Consider the following 22,168-nt stretch of genomic DNA (forward strand, 5'->3'; position numbering starts at 1 on the left):
GTCCAGACCCCATTGGCCTCAGGGAACCCTTCAAATGCCCAGCTCCATTCTACCTCAGCCAGGCCTCTCTTTGAGACTCGACCTCACTTCAGAGTCCAGCTGAGCAGAGCGAGGTGGACTGTGCAGGGAGGTTGGGCCAGCACCATCTTCTTCCCTTGGCGACCTCTCATCTCTGTCTAAGTGGGAGTAAAGATCCGCTGGGCGGGCACAGGACTCACAGTGGATTTGCTCAGTGTAGACAGACACTCCCTCACTCCCCAGCGGGGGTGAATGTGTGTGTGTGTGTGGAGGGAGCTGGTTCCTCGGGATTATTCTCTGCCAGCTCTAGCGGAGTGGATCCCAGTCCCCGTAGCCTCCACTTTCTAATTCCCTACTTCCACCCGCACCGGGTTTCTGGGTGTGTGCCTGTAGGTGGGCTGGGGATATTGCCGAGAGGCCAAGGGAGGTTCCCAAAGCAACGAACCCCTGCCTGACAGATTCCCCGCTAAAACCAAAGAGCACGATCCGGAATTTGTTCCCTCCTCTTCCCCTTCGGCCTGAGAAAGGGGACAGAGTAATCTCTTTCTTGCCTCCTTGTACATTTCCTTCCTCCTGATTTCCCCTTCTGTGTTTCTGTCGCTGGCTGTATTCCTTTTCTTCCAGTGTCTCTGTCGTCTTCCTCCATCTCTGTCCTTTTGGCCCTCAGTCTCTGTGTCTCCCAGGCACCCCTCCCTTCTCCCAATCCAGAGACACTTTCCCTCCCACCCTAGCCCCACCCGGCCTCCCGCCCTAGCCCACGTGGCGCTAACTTTGTCTGCCTCTTCTCACGTCTCGGTGCGTGAGTTCCTCTCTCTGCCCTTCTCCCCTTTACCCCAGCCCACGTCGGTGGGTCAGGGGCGGTCGTCAGAGCGGGCATCCGCTTGTCTGTCTGTCTGCCCGCAGGATGACCGAGCGGCCGCCGAGCGAGGCGGCTCGCAGTGACCCCAAGCTAGAGGGACGGGACGCGGCCGAGGCCGGCATGGCCCCCCCGCACCTGGTCCTGCTGAACGGCGTCGCCAAGGAGACGAGCCACGCGGCCCCAGCGGAGCCCCCAGTCATCGAACTGGGAGCGCGCGGAGGCCCGGGGGGCGGCCCTGCCGGTGGGGGCGGCGCCGCGAGAGACTTAAAGGGCCGCGACGCGGCGACGGCCGAAGCGCGCCATCGGGTGCCCACCACCGAGCTGTGCAGACCTCCCGGGCCCGCCCCGGCCCCCGCGCCCGCCTCGGTCACAGCGGAGCTGCCCGGCGACGGCCGCATGGTGCAGCTGAGTCCTCCCGCGCTGGCTGCCCCCGCCGCCCCCGGCCGCGCTCTGCTCTACAGCCTCAGCCAGCCGCTGGCCTCGCTCGGCAGGTCAGGGGCCAAGGGCAAGGGGCTGGGCGGGAGGGGCGGGTGCGCAAGGCGACTACCCCCACTGGGGTTTCCCTTCTGCACATCGGAGGCGGCCTGCCCTGGGGGCCGAGCGGGTGGAGCGCAGGGATAGGAGGTCGTTTTAAACCCAGGGCCTCTAGAGCCCCAAGCTGGAGCCCCCGAGTGAGTGCCGGTGAGGGAGGGGCCTTCTGTGAGAGACAGTGTGCGTGAGGCTGCGGGGTGCATGGCAGTGTGGAAACCGAAAGGAGGGCGTGGACACCTTCGGGGGTGCAGGCGTGTGGCTGGTGTGCTGGGTGGTGGTGTCGTGGGGGACGGAGAGGAAGGAGTCCCCTGAGCGTGGGTACCAGGAAAGAGTGTGCCTGCATGTGCTTTGCTGTGAGCAGAGGTAGATGTTTGTGGCTGAGGGTGTGAAATTCATTCGGAAGCTCAGCGCTAGCTGGACAGGCAAGAGATAAGGATCTGAGGGTGGTGGCAGAGGCATCCTCCCCCGAATCTTTGCTGGAGGGCTCGCCTGAGGACTAATCTGTCCCTCCACTCCCAGCCCCTCTGCTCCTAGCCGTGGTCTCTGGCCCCAGGCTGTACTCCGGTTGGTGTCAGGGCATCCGTTTCCCTGCTGGGGCTACTGTGATGATGACGGAGAGAAGCGGTAGGGTTGGAATAGAAACCGGAAGATGGGGCAGGGATAGAGTGTGGGACAGTCAGTGAGTCTGGCGGGCACCCGAGACAGAGCTATGGGGAGCTTAGAGTGGGTGAGGGCAGAGAGCTAGGCGGAGCATTTCAGCGTAGGGGAGTCAGGGTTTCCTGTCTGTTGTGTATCCACAGTCCCTTATGGGTGGGGTGAGGTGGGGAGAGGGGACAGTGTGCCCCTGTGTGGTGACCAAGATGCACACCATCAGGTGTGAAGGTTACATTTGCCCGAGTGGGCACGTGTTTGGGAGTGGAGGTGTGTGTGGATTGTGTGCTTGTTTCCGGGGCGGGAGAATGGAGAGTGTTTCTATCTGTGAAGTGTGTGTGTGTGTGTGTGTGTTCATTTTTGTGTTTGTTCCATGTGTTATTCACCTCTGCTTCTGCCTATGTGCCTGTGTGTTTGTGTGGAGGGATGTGTGGTTAGGTGTCTCTTCCTCCTTTTGCTTGTTTCATGACAGACAGAGTGAGGGCATTCCATGTGTATGTGTGTGTGTGTGTGTCTGTGTGTGCCTATTCCCAGCTCAAGTGTGAAGGGAGCAGGGTTGCCCAGATGTGGGGGGCTCAAGACATGTGGGGAGGATCTCTAAGGAGCCTCTTTCTCCCCTCCCCTCAACATGGTATCTTGTGATCTGCCCGTTCCCTCCCACAGCGGGTTCTTTGGGGAGCCGGATGCCTTCCCTATGTTCACCACCAACAATCGAGTGAAGAGAAGACCTTCCCCCTATGAGATGGAGATTACTGATGGTGAGTCTGCCCCACCCCACCGTTGTACCTGCCCCTCACGCTGATTAGAGCCCTTTGCAGGAGGGAACATCTGGGACTACTCCGTAGGTGTCTCACAAAGATGGGCGGGCCACTTTCGAAGCCCAAACTGCCTAAGCCCTTCACCCTGCAGCTGAGCTAGGGCCAGGTAAAGTCCTGGGTGGGGCTAGCAGGACCACACTCACAGTCCTGCAAAGAGGAGACATGGGAGAGAGACACATAATGGCGCTTAGCCCAAACCTCTGGAGTTAGTTCCAGTCCCCAGTCCAGGCTCCATTCCTACACTTTGGCAAGGATCCCAAGTGAGCACAGAATCACACAGTGTCCCCCGACCCCCCATTCTAGGCACGGACCCTCAGGGATTCCCTGCACTTCCTCCCAAGTCTTCCTTAGAGTCTAGAGTCTGCTTCCTCCCTGCAATGGAGTCATCAAGGGTTTTCTCCAAGGTCCCTACACAGTAGGCTCCCCTTGTCTCCCGTTAACACATTCTGGTCTTAGACCTGGAGCTCCCTTCCTGACATCATGGATTCTAGTTTGCCCCCTGGATTCCCCGAGAAGGGCCTTGGCACTGCTCCTTTGAGGTACTTGAATATTCCCTGAACTTGCAGGGATGGTTTGGATAAATGGGAGATTTGGAAGACCCTCGCCATCTTCCCAAGGTTGACCTTGTATAGTAGATTGGTCCCAGCACCAGGGGTAGGAGAGCAGGCACTTCAGACCTGAGGGACTTTGAGCCAGACCCAGATGCCCCCAGAACTTTAGCTTGGCTGTGGCCTGGGGCTCCTGTAGGAAGGCTGCCCAAAGCCTCAGAGCAAGGCTGGGATTTATGCTCCAAACTGGTGGGAGGAATATGAGTATGGAGCTGGAGCCTCTGGAGTGGAGCCCTCTGTGGTGTTCTGGAGAGGAGTGGGGCTGGGGTCTGCACAACAGAAAAGACTTCAAAAGACCCAAGCAGCCTGGGGCACAGGTGTGCAGGGCTGAGAGGCAGGGGTGCCTTGCTGCTAGATTAGAGAGGAGTTCTCTAGTCTAAGAGAGGTGGGTGTACCAAACAGGAAGAAGACAGGACCAGTCCTGCAGTTCCCCGTCCTGCAGTTCCCCAGGGACGAGACATTTTCTACAATAGGCAGAAGAGGCAGAGCATAGGGGTGAGGGTTTGTGGGGTGTGCAGGAGTGTAGGGCAGTCATTACCCGTAAGAGTTGGCAATATTTACTGAGCACCTACTCAGTGCTGGGCAGAGAGAGGCAGAGAACATCAGGAGGGGTAGACAGACTCAGGAAAGAGGAAGGTGAGGAGAGGGGGTGGTTCTCTGGAAAAAAACCAGAGAGGAATAGGCAGACATGTAGGTGAAGGGTAGGGTATGGGTGTGCAGGATGTGTCTAGGGGACACTGAAATTAGAGATTGAACCTAAAAGGAGTCCATAGAAGTAGAACTAATGCAAGATCTAGAGTTAGGACTTGATGTGGATTCCTGTTGCTGAATTGCTACTACCATGTATTGGACACCTACTATGTGCCATGGACTATGTGTGCTTGATTTCTGTTTATTCCTTACCACAAGCTCAAGAGGGCAATATTATTGTTTTCATCTCACAGATAAGGAAATTGAGCCTTAGAGAGGTTACGCAGCTTGATCAAGGTCACACAGCTAAGTCCTGGGTCACACAGCTAAGTCGTGGACCACCCTCATAACACTGGTCTTAAGCTTTGGAATAAGTCCTGACCACTTCCCCACCATCTCCCCTTCTGGATGTAGTCTAGCTCCAGCTGTGCAGCAGTCATAAGTACCCCCTCCCCAACTAGGAGCTCCCTCAAGATCACCAGCATTAGCCATGGTGGAGGGACCGTCCTCCCTATGTCACTGCTGAGGGATGCTCTCTGTCTGGCCTGGAGGCCTGAAGGCAGCAAGTAATTTCCTCAGAGGCAGCCCAGGGTAGAACTGCCCTGCAGTTGTGCTGTGTTTTTCCCAGGCTGGGTCTGGCCTTTGGCAAACAGTCAGCTGGGCTAGGGCCTGCTATGGTTTGGAAAGGCAGCTTCAGAGGTACCTTGGGCAGGGGATGGCGATCCTTCCCAGTAAAAGTGTGTGTATGTGTGTGCATGTGTGCACCCACACATGCATGTGCATGCCTGTGTGCGTGTAGGAGAGAGAAAGAGATGATCAGGCAGTAAGTGTGGCATGGATGAGCTGATTCACAGACTGACCACTGAGGTGAGGTCTGCTTCCATCCCAGCCTCAGTCTCCTTAGCTATAAAATGGGCAGTGGGACTTAGGTGAGGTCTTAGCTCTTCTCCTCTACCCTGGTTTTCACACTCTGAGGTCTGGTTCCAGGGGTTACTAGAAGAGGGAAAATAAATATCCCAGGGCTGGCAGTTCCTTCAGTGCTCAGAGCTTCCTGGACTATGTGACCCTGGCTTGTGCCTCGATGTTAGGGAGAGAAGCAGTCTCCTCAGCCCAGAAGTTCAAGAGCACGAGTAGGACCCTTCACTGTCTTCCCCTGGCTTTACAAATCCCAAGTCAGTCTTGACCACAGCACAGTGCTTTGCACATCATAAGTGCCCTAGACATGTGTGCTGGTATCTGCCACTGCTCCATAAGTCTTTATACATGGAATGTTAGTGACTATTGGGCCAAGCCATAGTCAGTGCATTGTAGACATGAGGAGACTGAGGCAGCCTTCAGAAGCCTGTCTAGAGCTATAGGCCATGGCTGTGCATAGCTGTGTCTTCACTTGTCTCCTGGGTATGAGAGCCTTTCTGCATCGATCTCTGCTCTCCCCTCCATTCCCCACCTGCCACCATGATGGGTCAGTTAGCAGACATTTTCTAAGCCCCTACTCTGTGCTTTCCATCACCCTTAGGATAAAGTCCCCCCACCTTACTGCAGGGCCCTGTGGAGTCTGGACCCTGCCTACTCTGATCTTGTGCACAGGACTCCAGCCAGCCTGGCTTCAGGCCTTGTCTAGTGCAGGGCCTGTGCATTCCCTCGGCTTGGATACTCTTCTTCCTCTCCCCTTCCTGTGCCTGTCTGGTTCTTCACAGCCTCAGAAAAGCCTTCCCAGCCACTGGAGCTAAACATGGAGCTTCTTTTCATTACAATTCAGCCCTGGTTTGTTTGTTTTTTAATATTTGTTTCCCCATTAAAATGTAAGCTCCGTGAGGGCAGGCACTCGATTTAGTTCACCATTATTCCTCAGTGCCTAGCACAGTGCCTGGTTGTTAGCAAAAAACTGATACATGGATAATAATAGCTAACATTTATTGACTGCTAAGCTGAGGCAGGCATTGTCTTAAGTTCTTTACCTGTATTAGGTACTAGACCCATGTAACAACTCATGACTTAGTATTACCTCCATTTTGTAGGTGATGAAGCCAAGGCACTTCACAAGTTTTTATGTCACTTGCCCAGGGTCATTCATTTAGGTAGGGGTAGTCAAATAGGAATGGAGTCTGTCTCCTTAGACATAGCTGTAAGGCCTCTTGGCACAAGTGGATGGATGAATGAATAACATACGGTCCCTGTCCTCAAATATGTCACAGCCCAGGGAGGGAGACAAACACAGAAACATAAGTAATGATCAAGAATGATGAAACTCCAGGGATTGCGGTATCGTGGTGGTTGGTTAGATCTGTCTGGAGGGGTTGAGGAAGTTCCCATAGAGGAGGAAGCACAGGAACTTGAATTTGAAGGGTGGATGTTTTCTAAGTAAAAGGAAAGTAGGCATTCTAGGTTTCCCAAGTTTCCCAATGGATGGAGATGCCTTTGGGGAAGGAATCTCAAGCCCATTCTCCTAACTCTTGTCCTCCTAATCTCTAGGTCCCCACACCAAAGTTGTGCGGCGTATCTTCACCAACAGCCGGGAGCGATGGCGGCAGCAGAATGTGAACGGGGCCTTTGCCGAGCTCCGCAAGCTGATCCCCACACATCCCCCGGACAAGAAGCTCAGCAAGAATGAGATCCTCCGCCTGGCCATGAAGTATATCAACTTCTTGGCCAAGCTGCTCAATGACCAGGAGGAGGAGGGCACCCAGCGGGCCAAGCCTGGCAAGGACCCTGTGGTGGGGGCTGGTGGGGGTGGAGGTGGGGGAGGGGGCGGCGCGCCCCCAGATGACCTCCTGCAAGACGTGCTTTCCCCCAACTCCAGCTGCGGCAGCTCCCTGGATGGGGCAGCCAGCCCGGACAGCTACACGGAGGAGCCCGCGCCCAAGCACACGGCCCGCAGCCTCCATCCTGCCATGCTGCCTGCCGCCGATGGAGCCGGCCCTCGGTGATGGGTCTGGGCCACCAGGATCAGCCAGGAGGGCGTCCTTAGGCTGCTGGGATGGTGGGCTTCAGGGCAGGTGGGATGAGAATTGGGCGGCTCTGAAGCAAGGCGGTGGACTTGAACTTTCCTGGATGTCTGAACTTTGGGAAGCCTTTACTGACCCTGGGGCTGGCTTTTCTGTTTCCTGTACCAGTAGGAGAACAGAAAAATGGAGCAAAGTGGTAGGTACTTTTTGTGAAGACGGCACGGTCTTCCCTCTTCCCTCAGTCCCAAATCCTTCCCAAGTAAGAGGCTGGAGTTGTCACTGCTTTTGGCCTGGAGTTTGGGATCCCTGTCTTTCCTAAGACCTGGGGTTGTCAGCTCTCATCTGAGGCATCCAGCAGTCTCTGCCTTGCCTTTAGCCCCTCCCAAGCCGGCTGGGGTGGCCCGTGTGGCCACTTCTGTCCATATTTATAGGTACCCAATAGCTGCCCATTTCATGAGCCCCATCTTCACCCAGGCCTATGTTGATCCATCCAGCTTGCCAGATGCTGCAGAGTCACAAGCCTCGAGGTGCCTTCTTCAGGGCCTGGTTGAAGAAGATGATCAGTGGACAGTCTGCTCTAGATGAGCTGGGCCAGAGGGTCAGGAAACCCAGTTGCCCTTACTTCTTGCCCTGGGGATCGGAGTTCTGCTTTCTCCCCAATGAGACTTGCCTTCCTAAGCCTGTGGCTGTGGAGACCATGTCTGCAGCCCTGAGAAAGCCCTGTCGGGCTTTGTGTGAAGGCAGAGAAAAGGACAATGATAGTAGAGTGATATGGAGCAAGAGATATTTTGGGCATGTGGGCTTCAACTCCTCCACATCACTGTTCGTGCTGGCGAGTGAATGCCAGTGTGCTGATGGGCTTATGCTGGTGCTGAGTAGATGCGCAGCCCCATCTGTGCATTCTCCTGGATGCTCAGAGGGATTTCTTTGCTGTAAGATGTCTGCTTGCTGATGGTCTGGTTTGTGTTCCGAATTGAGCACAAACTCTGTCCTATGAATGCTTTGCATTTGGAATTTTTGCTTGACTTCAGTTATTGGTGGAATCTTTATCTCTCAATAGGACCAGGATCCAGCCTCACTTCTAGGGTATGGGAAATCCAATCAGAGACCAGGCCCTGGCTAAGACCCAAACATATGCACATTCACTTAGCAGAACCTTAAACACCCCTCAGTTGTGCAGCTTTTGGTCATCAAGGGTGTGTCTGGGGGGTTGGTTTAATGCACTAGAAGTGCTCCCCTCTGAAAGTTGTACATGAAATTTTTGTAAATCACATCCTTATCCTTCATCTTTTAAAGAAATAACCACTGCAAGTCCTTTTGTAAAGTGAAGAATCCTTTTGTAGAATGAACCACTGCCCCTTCATTGATTTCCTGTGTCAATCCAGATGGTGGGATGTGGTTTTCTTAAGGTGAGGCCTGTCTGTGACCTGCATCTAAGCCCATGGGACAAACTGCACAGAAGTCCTGTATGTCTGTCATTGTACCCTTAAGTCACCCTAGCCGTCTCCCTCTAGGCTCTGCCTTCGAGGTCAGAGGAGAGATAACCTGTGGCCCTGTCCTGTCATGCAAGAACTCATCACTGTGGCTGTCTGGAAAGCCCCCTTATAGTTTGGGCTTCAGCCCAGTGGCTTGTCCTCACCATCATGGGGCCCTAATTCAGCCATGTGCAGACAGAGAATATGTCTGTTCCCTTCCCCTTCCTTTTAAGTAAGGTCCAATTCTTGAGCTTGGGGCAACATTGTTCACCTCTGTAGCACTCAGGCTCTCCATTCAATTTCAGGCTCCCCAGATCATGTTTTGGTGAAAGTTAGGGTTGGTTCCTTTCCAACGTTTGGAAGATCCTGTGAGGGGCCCCATCTGTCTAAAGATAGAGTCATTGCTGTAGGATCTAAGGCTGTTTGCTTCACGGTGGATTTGCTAGAGTTAGGAATGAGAAGTAGCCACAGTATGGACGGGTGGATGGGTTTTATGAGATGGATCACATATTTTATTAAGAACTCAAACTTCTGGCTCCCTCTTCTTTCAGACTTGCCATGTGACTCTGGCTTGGCCTATCTCCTAGGGCTATGGTGTGGACTGAATGGAATCATGAAAGTAGACAGTTTTGAGAACTTAAAGAGCTTTTTCTTTTCCCTCAATCTCAACCCTGCGGTGGGGTTTTGCAGCCTGAGTCCACGACCTAGGCAGTGGGCCGGTGTGCCTGACTGCCCAGCATTTGGGTAATTTAGATTGTAAACCACTTTGGCCTGAGTTATCGAGATTGTCCTCATTTCTCCAGATTATCTTTTTTTTTTTTTTTTTTTTTGTGAGAGACAGTGTCTTGTTCTGTCACTCAGGCTGGAGTATAGTGGTGCCATCATTGCTGTCTGCAACCTTGAACTCTGGGCTCAAGCAATCCTCTCACCTCAGCCTCCTGAGTAGGGAGGACCACAGGTGTGAGCCACCACACGTGGCTAATTTTTACTTTTTTTTTTTGGTAGAGATGGAGTCTCGCTATATTGCCTAGGCTGGTCTTGAAGTCCTGGCTTCAAGCAATTCTCCTGCCTTTGCCTCCAGAAGCACTGGGATCACAGGTGTGAGCCATTGCACCCAGCCCAGATTGTCTTAATTTCTGTCTTGTTCCAAGGCCAGGGACAGTAATAAGAATGAAAAAAGAGATATGGGAACACTGGCAGACTGTGTAAAATGTAATGCAACTACCCAAAACAAGCCTGGTAGGAAAGGGCAAGGCTTTAGGTCTTTGTAAGAACTAAAGAAGATCTGTAATTTTTATTTTCACCCTCTGTACCCCATGACCTTATCCTTCCTCTCATTCCTTGTTACCCAAGAAAAACTGGCAACATTCCAAGAATAGCATCTGTACAAAGGGGAAAGAACATAAAGGTAAAACAAAACAAAACAACATTTTGAGAACAAAGATGACCATAACCACTGAAGGGAATCACATCTTTTAAGACAAATTCATATTCTTTTATTTGTTATGGCGGGTGACAAGATGGTACAACCTTTATTCTTTTCCAAAATAAAACAAAGGGCACAGCATCTATAGTCAGCCGACAACTATTTCGGCCTTTTGGGGGTGGGTCTGGCCGTACTTGTGATTTCGATGGTACGTGACCCTCTGCTGAAGACTTGCCCCCTGCCCGTGTACATAGTGCATTGTTTCGGTGGGCGGGCCCAGCACTTTCCGTCAATGTTGTACTGTATGTGATGAATTGCGTTGGTCTCTGCATTTTTCTGCAGAAGAGGAGTAACCGCTCCAGGTACCTTGACCTTTGTACAGCCCAGAGGCCAACACTGTGGGTGTGTGACTCTTTAGCAAAAAAAAAAACCCATGTGGTGATGATGTGTGTATATATATAAGGATATATCGGGAAGATTTCTAAATAAAAGTTTTACAAAGGGGCCTTAGGACTCTGTGCTTGCATTGCACCCCTAGGCCTGAGACTTGGGATATTGAAAGAAAAGTCATGGCAAGAACCTGTTTCTCCTGACATGGGGAGCCTCCAAGACTGAGCTGTAGTCTTAGGAAGTGGGATTCCGCCCTCAACCCTGAAGGCAGGCCTGGTGGGGAGGAGACAGCCTTCCTCCACAGGGTTTCCATTCTTTCCCTCCACAGGCCTCATAGAGGGGGCCTGTCCCCTCAGCTTCGTGCACCCATGCTTGTAGCTCAGGAAGCCTCAGCAGACATCCCCTCTTTGTGTTGGGGTGAGCTTCCATGGCTGGGACAGTTGTATGTATCCTAGGTTCAGGACAGATTAAGGCCATACCATAGGAGGGCCCCAGGTTCCCTGATGACTCAACGGCTGCAGCGGCGGCTGCAGCGCTTATGCCTGGCTCTTGAGGATTGGGGACTCAGAGATGAAGTCTGAAGGTAATGGAAGTCGAGAGCGGAGGCTCTGTGGCAGGCTCCATATCATCTGGGAGGACTTCCCTGGAGGCTCAGGAATGGGAATGTGGTTTAGATGATACAACCCTTATTCTTTTCCAAAAATAAAACAAAGGGCACAGCACCTGGGTCTGAGGGAAGCCACTGCCTGTGGACCATTTGATCCTCAGGGATTTCAGTAGGTCACGCAGGCACTTCTAATGAAGTATCATGCCTTCCTTTCTTTCTTTCATTTATTTATATATTTTTTCAAGATATGGGATCTTGCTTCTTCTAGCCTTTTACCCAGGCTGATCTTGAACTGAGCTCAGGAGTTCAAGGGTCATCAAGGTGAAAAAGAAACAAAAGGTGCAAAAACCAGAAGGTTTTTGTCTCAGTCCCTTGAGTAGTTAGGACTAGAGCATGTAGAACTGGCACCCTGTTTCATTTAACAAATATTTATTGAGCATTTAGTATGGGCCTGGTATTGTTCTAGGTACCGGGGATCCCACATTGAATAAAACAAAGATCCCTGTTCTTGTTCTGGTGGAGCTTAACTTCTAGCAGGGGAGACGGTAAACACACAGACACACACAACTGTAATAAATATGTTGATTCTATGCTAAGTTACAAAGTGATTAGTATTAAGAAAAAAGTTGTGCCAAGAGGTGAATTCAAGGACCTCACAGATAACTCTGGCTTTTTGGGGGTGAGCCTTGTTCATCCTGCCAGGCTCTGACTTGGCTGCTCTTGTCCTCAGGGTGCTTCCAACCACAGATAGGAGGGCAGAGGCAGGGTAGTCCTTGGGGACCATGCTCTGCCCTGCAGAGAAGCTCCTTGGTTTTTGGAAGCTCCCAGGTGTGCCTCTCCCTGGCACAGGACAAGGAGGTACCTGGGATGATAGGATGGTGAGATTTAGCCGTGGGGTGAGCTGGCTGTGGATCTCAGCAGTGGTGGTGGTGGCCTGGTCTGTGCTCACAGGTGAGAGGAGCAGTATGAGGAAGGGACCTGTTGTTAAGGGCTTGAGGGAGAGAAATGAGAAAGAGCAATCAGAGAGGAAGGAGAAAAACAGAGAGTGTGCTGTTTTAGAGACTGGTGTTTCAGAGGAAAAGGGTGAAGGAAGTGGTTGGGCAAGTCCAGTGCGGCTGAGCGGTCAAGCAAGAAAGGCCTGAAAGTGTTGATTGGATTTAGCAATATGGAGGTCACTGACGACTTGGATGACAGTGACACCAGGGGAGGGATAGAGGCAGAAGCCTCACTGTCCTGGACTAAAGAATGGGAAGAGAGGAGCACCGTTTCCAGAAGGATTTTTCCCAGGAGAGGGCAAGGCATTCCACGCTGAGGTCTGGAAGGGCCCGTGAACTCTGCGGCCAGCAAGGCAGAAACGATGAGGTGATAGAATGTCCAGGTTGGCCTGACCCTGGGGGGCCATGTGGGCTAGTGTCCATGTCTCCAGAAGAGGAGACAGGCCCAGAGAGGAAAAGAGTCTTTCCAGGCCACACGTCCCATAGTGATTGGCAGGGGAAGACCAGACTTCCCACCTCCCAGGACAGCTCAGTCCCTGAGGCACTGGGGGGCCCTCTGTCCTCCAGGGGAAAGGGCTGCAACTGGGGCCTTGCCTGAAATGGCCCTGCTGACCCGGTCAGCCTCAACCCTCACCACTTTTTTATTCTCTTTGCTCCGATTGTACCATCCTTTCTATTCCAGATCACATTATTTTATTTTTTTCATGACCTTCCGGTTTTTGCACCTTTTGTTTCTTTTTCCCAGGACAATCCACCCATCCTCTCTTTCCGCCCTCCTTTCGTTTGGTTAACTTGTCCTCAACATCCAGGAAACTGTCCTGACTACTCTATGGGGTCAGCCGCCTCCTTGGTGCCCACACGGGCCTTCCTTTCCTTGTCTGCTTTCCCATTAAAACATGAGCTCCTTGAGGCAATACCACGTGCGATCTATCTCTTCACCTCCAGCACCCTGTGATAGACCTGGCACAGGTTCCTTTCAGCATTTGCTGAATGAGAAGGTTCCCCTGTATGGAATCTCAGTTTTGAGGCCGGCATGGAATGAAAGAGTGGAGGTGAGTAGGAGGCAGAATCATTGTTACAGAGATGCAGCTCCAGTGCCTTCTGCTGAAGCCATAGTCCTGAGCTAGTCAGGGGCAGATGTACAGCTCTGCCCTTGCGCTGCTTTTGTTGCTGTGGGCAGAGGGGGGATGAGTGTGGGCTTTCTTGGGCTGGGTCACAGTTGCCTGGTTATCATACTGGACCTGGGTGGAGTGAGGTGGGGAGATAGGAAGATTGGGAGGCTGTTGATTTGGTCTGCTCATGGCAGCCCAGCCTCCTCATGTCTGCCCGCTACCTCCTTCCCTGTGTGCAAAACAACTAACTGTTCCCTAGAAGCCAGTGTTCCCCCTCTGGCCCCATTGCCCTTGTGAACAAGTAAAGTACCACTGACCAGCCCATGGGGACACAGGCCATGGTGCTGGGCATGGTGTCCAGCAACAGAGGCTCTGCAACTGTGAGTCAGAGTAAGGAAGGGAGTAAGTCTGGATCACCCAAGTCATCCTCTCCATTGTGCGGAAGAGGAAATGAGGCCTAGAGGGGAAGCAGCTTGACTAAGGTTACCTAGGATTGGAGTCAGATCTGAGTGCAGAGCCAGTGCTCACTACCTCTCAGGAAAAGAAGACAAAATAGTCAATAGGTAGTTGGTGCCCTTAGAGCAAATAGGCCTGTGCTGTGCAGGGACACAGCAGCTCAGCCTGCCCCAGCAATCTGCTAGGACTATGAGCAATCAGTGTGGGCGCTGGACAGCTTGCCTCAAGCAGTGGGCCCGGCTTGAGGACAAGCCCAGTGGACAGTCAGGGCAGTCAATTTGGTATCAGTTCAAGAAGAGAGAGGCCAGGGCACAGAAGGCAGTGAATGGGAAGGGCAATTGGGCCAACAGAAAGAGGCTGATCTTTGGAGTCAGACCACTGGGTTTAGGTTCCAGCTGTGTGACTTTGGGTAAATCACTTTACCTCTCTGAGGTTCAGTTTCTTCATCTGTTAAATGAAGATATTAACACCCCTCTTACAGAGCTGTCATGGGATTTCAAAATAATGTATGTGAAGTGTTTATGTTTTATAGAAAACAGTCATTATTATTCGTGGAAATGGGATTGGGATAGGGGATGTGCTTGGGAATGGCAGAAGAGAGAAACAAGAGGAAGATGTGGGAAACTTAATCATTCACAGCAACAGGAATTCCTGCTGAGCAGTGCAGGGGAGCCAGCAAGGGACCGCCCTGGCCCTGTCTGCAGGGGCTCACAGGCTGGGTGGAAGTGGGATGAAGGGAATGGATACAGAGCCCTTCCACCCTGGAGGAAAGTGCTGTGTGAGAGAGGCCTGGTGGCCACGGGAGATCCAGCTCTGGCAGTAGAGACCAGGGTGAAGATTAGCTAAGTTGAAGGAGCCTGAGGAAGAGGCTTGGGGAAAGCCTCCTGGAGGGGGTGCCATTTTCTGTCCTGGGCCCCAGCATCTCTCAATGGGGGATGCGGGCCGCCCCATGGATGCTCATCCTCCCTCCTAGGTCCCCTACTCCTGCCCAGGCCACCTGGCTCAGGGCGGAGCTGGTGGAGCTCCCTGCTGCCCACTGTGCTGTTCCTCTGGCTCCTCCTTTCTCTTCCTACCTCTCCCCACTTGCTTGGTCCGAGCCCTGCCTCCCTCCCCAGCTCCCGGCCTTTTCTTTCCACACAATAACAGGATGTGATCCGTTCGAAGAGAGGAAGTGGGGAGGACGGGCAGTGCTGATAGCGCGTTTCTGACTCTCCACTCCTCCCCTCCCCTTTGGACCAGCCCTTGCAGCTGCCTCTTCCCCTAGGCTCTGCCTGGGTCTCCCTCTGGGTTCAGAAGAGATGAGTTTGGGATCATCAGGCCCACTCTGGCCTGTTCAAGCCTATGGAGAGATACACACTGGCCATGCTCTCTGCAGAGCCTGCCTTCCTAGGAGACTCACTGGGTTAGTTTTGGACCCTGGGTTATTCTGAGCTGCTGGAGCCTGAGGGTCGGTCCCTCACCTCTAGGCAGCCAGGTGCCACCTGCCCATCTGCTTCCCCAAGTCCACATGTTTCTGATCCAAAGCAGTGGGATGATGGGATCAGTGGAATGTCCTTGTCAGGTACTGTCTATGCTTGGCCTCGCACAGCATGTCGGATGGCTGCACAGTTGAGGAAAGTTTCAGAGAGGCAAAGCAGGAACTAGGAATTAAACTGAAGCTAGAACCTAGATCTGCTGGTGTTCTATCACCATTCTTAGGTCAGCACTGTCCAATAGAACTTTCTGTGATGATGGAAATGTCCTGTGTCTGTCCTGTCCAATATTATAGCCACTAACCACATGTGGCTCTTGAGCACTTGCAGTGCAACTAGTGCAACTCATTGCATTTTTATTCATTTAACACAATGATTTATTTATTTATTTGAGACAGAGTTTTGCTCTTTTCCTCAGGCTGGAGTGCAGTGGTACGATGTCAGCTCACTGCAACCTCTGCCTTCCAGTTTCAAGCAATTCTCCTGCCCCAGCCTCCCAAGTAGCTGGGATTTCAGGTGCATGCCACCACACTTAGCTAATTTTTGTATTTTTATTAGAGTCGAGGTTTCACCATGTTGGCCAGGCTGGTCTCGAATTCTTGACCTCGTGATCTGCCCAACTCAGCCTCCCAAAGTGCTGGGATTACAGATGTGAGCCACCATACCCGGCCAACAACATGAATTTTAAGTTGAGTTATTCTGAATGTAAAGGGCCATATGTGGCTAGTGGTTGCCATGCTGGACAACGCAGTTTTAGCCTCTCTAATTCATTAAGTCATTGTAACTTATTGTCATCTTTGCTGAACAGGGCAGTTCTAGGAATGCAGGCCAATCAGGTAGTTGCAGGCATGTGGAGTGCTGCCCTAGAAGTCAGCCAGGGCAAGAGTCTGACTCACCTGGGGGTCGTGCAAGGCTTCCAGAAAAAGTTGATTCTTGAAGGATGAATAGGAATTTGTCAGGTATGCAAAGAGAGGAATGGCATTCAGGGTAGCAGGAACAGCAGGACAGAAGTACAGCCTTGGGAAGGAGTGGGCTGTGCTTTGGAAGCTGCAGCCTGGGCAGCTGGTAAGGCACCTGTGGTGGAGAGTGTTGGGGCTGACGAGGTCTCAGGGCCTTGAATGCTGCAGAGGCAATGGGAAGTCATAGAGGGTTGTGAGCAGGTAGGATGACATCAGATCTGTGTTTTAGGGACTCTCTGGTTAGTCAATGTGGAAAGGCCAGACTGAAGGCAGGGAGACCACTGAGGAGTCAGAGAGCTGCAGGCTCTCACAGCATGGCACAGCGAGGCTGCTTAGAGAGAGGCAGGAAAGGTTGTCTTCCTGCTTCCACAGAGTCAGACAGCAGGATATGTTTGAGAAAAGCAAGACTGCGGTGCTATGGTCCTAGGACTTGAAGGCCCGGAGCTCAGGAGAGCCCGGAATCCTCCTGCAGCCAAGCTTCAGTCAGCTCTTTCTTTTCCCAGCACACTTCCCCAACCTCTCCACCCATTCCACTGTCCTACTTCATTCCTGTTACGATGCCAGTCCCCAGGGGAGAGCAGAGCTGAGTCTCTGATGTGTCAGAGTAAGAAGACTTTATGCAAATTCTCTGTAAAGAGCAAGTGTTGGTAGAAGGAAGCCAGGGGTCTCCACATCCCAGACCTGGGAAGCTCAGAAAGAGGATGTGAGTCACCAAAGTTTAGCCTCACCTGCTCTAAGCCTTGTGCCATTTATGTCCAAGGGCTGTGCTTTCATTTCTGTTGTCCTGCTGTTCCCTCCCTAGAATCCAGTGTAGAGGGGACAGTTACTCCCATTTTACAGATGAGGAATGCTAAGGTCACAGAAGTGATTTGCCCAAGGTCAAGTGGCTAAGAGAGAAGCCTAACTGAGATTCCATTCTGGGCTGTTTGGAGAGCCAGTCCCCATACCCTACATCAGGTGAGCCCTTGAATACTGCCATGATCACTATAGACAGGCACTGCACAGTTCCAGGCTATTAGGACAGGACTTCTCTGAGGGGAAATCAGGGGATGGCCCCATATACAGGGGGAGGGGTAGTTTGGCTCTGCATTATTTCATGAGTTCCCTGATTTAGGGGAGACACAGTGTCTCCTGACCCAGTCTCATTTATGCAGATGGTGGTGTGATGATAACATCACCTGCCCCTGCCTGGCTCCCACACCCTTGCCATCCCACGACAAGAGTCCCCAAGACCCCTGCCTTTCCAAGACTGAGTAGAGCTACGGGACCAAGTTGGAAAACCCGTTCCCACCCTATGCCTGGTGACAGCTCAGCCAGCTGAGCTGCAGGAGCCCAGAGTCCTCAGCCCTTCCCAGCTAACCCTCTGCGGCTTGGGACCTGTGATGTTCCTGTGTCCCAGGCTCTTCGGGATCTCGGAGGGGGCTGCGCCTTCTGCCCTCTGGCAGTTCCCACACGGGCTGGCTGAGGCTTCTACTCTCTGTACTCCGCCCCTCTCTCCAGCAATCCCCTGGGAGCCACTGTGTTCAATGGGCTATCAGGCTTCCCCATCACTCTCACGCCCCCCTCCATTACCCTTGAATAGGTGGGATCCAGACCCACACAAGCACTCCCAGCCCCAAGTCCCCAGCCAATCTTTCCCAGGATTGCCTGGGACCTCACAGTTCTGATGCACTACCTGCCTAGCCCTGCTCAAGACTCAAAGTCCTGGGCAGCTGGCACTCCAAGAGGCTGCCATTCTATTGTTTGGCAACAGCATATTCTAAAGCAGCAGTGTAAACTCAGCGCCAACACCCTCAGATTGTAAGATTCTGCTCAGCGAGCCTCAGATGCCAAGATTCTGCTCAGCAAGCCTAGTAACAGGTAAAAGTTGGGATCTCTAAGATCTCAGTTTCCATCACCCTAAGCACTGCCATTCAGGGATTCTGTGTCTCCAGCATCCTTTGGGTTTTTGGCGGCTGTGGCAGCTTCTGGCCTCAATACAAGGAGAGGCCTACACGGGGTGGGGCAGGCAGGACAGGGGGTGGTTGCCTGGCTTGTTTTTTTGAGGGGAGGTGGGAGGCTGTTGGCCATGGGCCCCTTTAGGGTTCACATCTGCTGGGTTGGGGCTCAGCCAGAGCCTGGCTGGCCGGTCCAGTTGCCGGGCTGCGGAGGCGAGGCAGGGAGCCCGGCTGGCAGGCTGTGTGATGCTAATGAGGCAGGGAGGCGCGGCTTTTGTCCTGCACTTGTCCTTGCTGGAGGGTCCTCAGAGAGAGAGACAGGTCCCTCCTCAGACCCAAGTGGCTGTGATTAGCCTTCAATCACTCACTTTGATGGCTCCCAGTGCTCTGAAGGGCGTGGACAGGGACTGGGGAGGGCAGTGAAGCAAGCCTGGTCCCGTGCCCATCCCTGTATTTTCCAGGGAGTGTCCAAAAAAACTGCAATGAGGCAAGACCAGAGTGACAACACTGCTCCATCCTCTTCTCCCTGAAGGGCCCTCAAGCTCCCCAAGGGATCCAGCGAATCCTTTCTGACTTTCTAGCTCTGAGCCTTTGCCACACCTAAGATGCCCTTTCGGTAGATTCCCATGCCAGGAGCAGGTTTTGGGTCAGACTCAGTCTCAGATGCTGCAACTGCTGCTTCCCTCCACCCCGGAAACTGGGGCTTCTCCTATTTCTGAATGCACAGAGTCCCTGAGCTGTGTCTAGGTGCTACTCACCAACACCTGCATTCGAGTCCTGGCCTCATCGCCCTGTTTGTTCATGAGCTGCTCAGTCCTGGGTCAATGTGTCACTGGTTGGTTGCTAATGGTCCCATCCTGCCCAGTGTGTGTGGGGCTCACCCACAGGAGGTGCTTAGTGAATATTTGCTGAGTGATCTCATCTGACTCCAGGGTGGGCGAGCACAAATGAATCATTAACGTTTGTAATGATTCATTGTACAGATGGGGAGGGATGTGACTTGTACAGGGCCACGCAGGGTGGTGAGTGACTTAGCACCCCCAGCGTCAGCTCCAAATCTCTTCTAGAGCAGGGCATCTCCAAGGTGAGTCCAGGGACACCCAAGAACTCCAAGGAGAAAACTCAACGGGACATAAACCTGAATGGGAAAAATGTTACATCTTTATTTTCATCACCCTGTGACTGAAACATGGCTTTTCCTTCCATTGTTAACGTGGGCAGCAAATCACAGCACTAGCAAACAGTGTCTGCGACTTTCGTTACCAACAGAACTTACATCCCAGGTGATAGATTACCTTGAAATATTGTTCCCAGTCATTATCATTTTGAAATTATTGTTGGTGTTAGACCTGTTGCTAGATCTTTTCATTTAATCCACGAGTAAGGAGGCACACATACAATTACATCATAAAAATTTAAAATATCTTGACAATTGTATTTCAATGCCTTTGATTTTCATTATTCTATGTATTTTATTTTATGTGTTTAAGGCATTAATTTTTAAGGGGATCATAGATTCCACCACACTGCCCCAGAGGTCCATGGTACACAAGGCCAAAGCCTCTGCACAAAGGAGTGTCCTCGCTAACCCTCCAGCCCAGAGCTTGCATCTTTCCCGGCTCCATCTCTAGTCAGGAAGGGTTTGCATCATGCACTGGCATCCTGATTTTGCAGGAAAGTTGCAGGAGAGGTAGGCATCTGCTTGTGTGATTGAAGGGGGCTTGAATGCTCCAATGTAGCCCCTTGGCCTGTCACTTTTAAAATCAATGTTTGTCGAGCACATCACACATGCCAGGTCCTGTTCTTAAAGCAATGACCAGAATAGAGCAATGAAAAAGAAACATTTTCTTTGGTGAAGTTTATATTCTGAGTGGAGAGACAGATGATAAATAAGAAAAATAAGTTAAATAAATAGTGTATTGGATGGGGATAAATGCCAAGGAGAAGAATGAAGCTGGGAAAGGGAATGGTGAGCGTGTGTGTGTGTGTGTGTGTGTGTGTGTGTGTGTGTGTGTGTGTGTTTATGTGTGTTTTGGGGGTTTTCAATGAAGGGAGGGCCTTTTTTGGAAGTAAGCAAGAGGGTCTCGCAGAATAGGGGTCATTGGAGTCAAGACCTGAAGGAGATGAGGCAACAAGCCATGCAGATATTTGGGAAAGAGTGTAATGGAGGGGAACAGCTAGTGCGAGGGCCCTGAGGCTGCAGTGTGCCTGGCATGGACTGGTTCAGGGCAGCAAGGAAGCAGGAATGGCTGGAATGAGGAGGAGAGGAGTGAGAGATGGGTTGGAGAGGTACCACATGGAGCCTCTAGTCCACATAAGGACTTTGGCTTTTACTTTGGGTGGGATGAAATAACATTGGAGGATTTGTTTTATTATTCTTTTATTTATATTTATTTATTTATTTTTGAGACAGGGTCTCTCTCTGTTGCTCAGGTTGGAGTGCACTGGTGTGATTATAGCTCACTGCAGCCTTGATCTCCCAGGCTCAAGCAATCCCCCTACCTCAGCCCACTGAGTAGCTGGAACCACAGGCAAGCGCCACCATGCCTTTGGTTTTTAGTAGAGATGAGGTCTCACTATGTTGCCCAGGCTGGTCTCAAACTTCAGAGCTAAAGCAGTCCTCCAGCCTCGGCCTCTCAGAGTGCTGGGATTACAGGTGTAAGCCACTGCGCCCGGCCCCATCGGAGGATATTGAATAGGCAAGGGACTAAATTTTTGAAAGAATCTCTCTGGCTGTCATGGTGAGAGCAGACAGAATGGAGTATAGCAAAATTGGGGAGATCAATTAGGACACTATTGTGATAAGCCTAATGAGAGATAAGGGACTTGGATATTGTAGCAATGGAGGTGGTAGTAAGTATTATTATAGAAGTCTAGATATATTTAGAAAGAGCCAAGAGGATCTACTGATGGATCCAGTGTGGAGAGCGTCAGAGAGGAAAGTCAAAATCAACTATGAGATCCTTCCTCTGAATTGCTGGGGGGGGCCGGAACACCACATACTAAGTGGGAAGGCTGTGGGAGGAGCTGGTTTTCAGTGGGGTGAGCTCAGGAGCTCAGTTCCAGACATCTTATGTTTGAGACCTTGTCAGCGGAGTGGTCTGGGCTGGAAATGTAACTTTGGGAGAGATCTGCGTTTGGAAGGTGTATAATGCAGACAGGGCTGGGTCACCCGCCGCCATTCAGTGAGCACTGTACCAAGTGCTTTCTAGCACCTTCTCACCTCACTCCCCCAACAAACCCAAGAGGAGGGTGCTATTATCACCCCCATTATTTAGATGGATAAACTAAAACCCAAGGGGGCAAGGGACTCACTAAAGTCACACCACGAGGAAAAAGCAGAACTGGATCCCAACTTATATGTGTCCCATTTCAGAACTCAAGCTGTTTAACCCATATGTACTATTATAATTTCTTTTTTATTTTATTTTTATTGATACATAATATTTGTACATATTTATGGGGTACATGTGATTTTTGTTACATGCATAGGATGTATAATGATCAAGGCAGGGTATTTAGGACATCCATCACCTCGAGTATTTGTCATTTCTTTGTGTTGGGAGCATTTCAAATCCTCTTTTCTAGCTTTTTTTTTTTTTTTTTTGAATCAGAGTTTTGCTCTTTTCGCCCAGGCTGGGATGCAATGGCATGATCTTGGCTCACTGCAACCTCCACCCCCAGATTCAAGTGATTCTCCTCCTCAGCCTCCTGAGTTCTGGGATTACAGGCACCCACCACCATGTTCAGCTAATTTTTGTATTTTTAGTAGAGATGGGGTTTCACCATGTTGACCAGGTTGGTCTCGAACTCCTGACCTCAGGTGATCCACCAGCCTCAGCCTCCCAAGGATGCTGTCAATTTTTCTAATTTGAGCAACCAGTTATATGGTTCTCAAATTCTATGCTGAGGAGCATAGGACAACAGGGGGTACAAGGAGAAGAGCAGGCTTAGAGGAAAGAGTAAATTCACTCTGGGTATGCTGAGCTTGAGATGTCTGTGAAATCAAGTGGAGATGGTGACAACATAGTTGGATATGCAGACTTGAAACTCTGCAGAAATACCAAGCCTGTAAATATAGATTTGGAAGTTATCAACATAGAGGTGGTAATTTACATCATGGGATTCACCCACCAAGAGGGTGTGGAATGAGAAGTGGAACAAGATCTCTGAGGAATGCAGCACCTCAAAGCTGGGCAAGGGAAGAGAAACAGCTGGA

At 51.6% G+C, this 22,168-nt stretch overlaps 1 protein-coding gene across 1 annotated transcript; it reads left to right on the forward strand.

Moving 5' to 3' along the window:
- The first annotated feature begins 921 nt into the window (after window positions 1–921).
- TAL1 (TAL bHLH transcription factor 1, erythroid differentiation factor) lies at window positions 922–10,527 on the forward strand. The gene is made up of 3 exons (XM_024255982.2): window positions 922–1,368; window positions 2,723–2,817; window positions 6,648–10,527. Exons 1-3 carry the CDS (start codon window positions 923–925, stop codon window positions 7,100–7,102), a joined length of 996 nt encoding a protein of 331 aa, XP_024111750.2. The 5' UTR covers window position 922; the 3' UTR covers window positions 7,103–10,527.
- The last annotated feature ends 11,641 nt before the right edge of the window (window positions 10,528–22,168 follow it).

This window comes from Pongo abelii, chromosome 1 (assembly GCF_028885655.2).
Source record: "Pongo abelii isolate AG06213 chromosome 1, NHGRI_mPonAbe1-v2.0_pri, whole genome shotgun sequence".
NCBI classification, from domain to species: Eukaryota; Metazoa; Chordata; class Mammalia; order Primates; family Hominidae; genus Pongo; species Pongo abelii.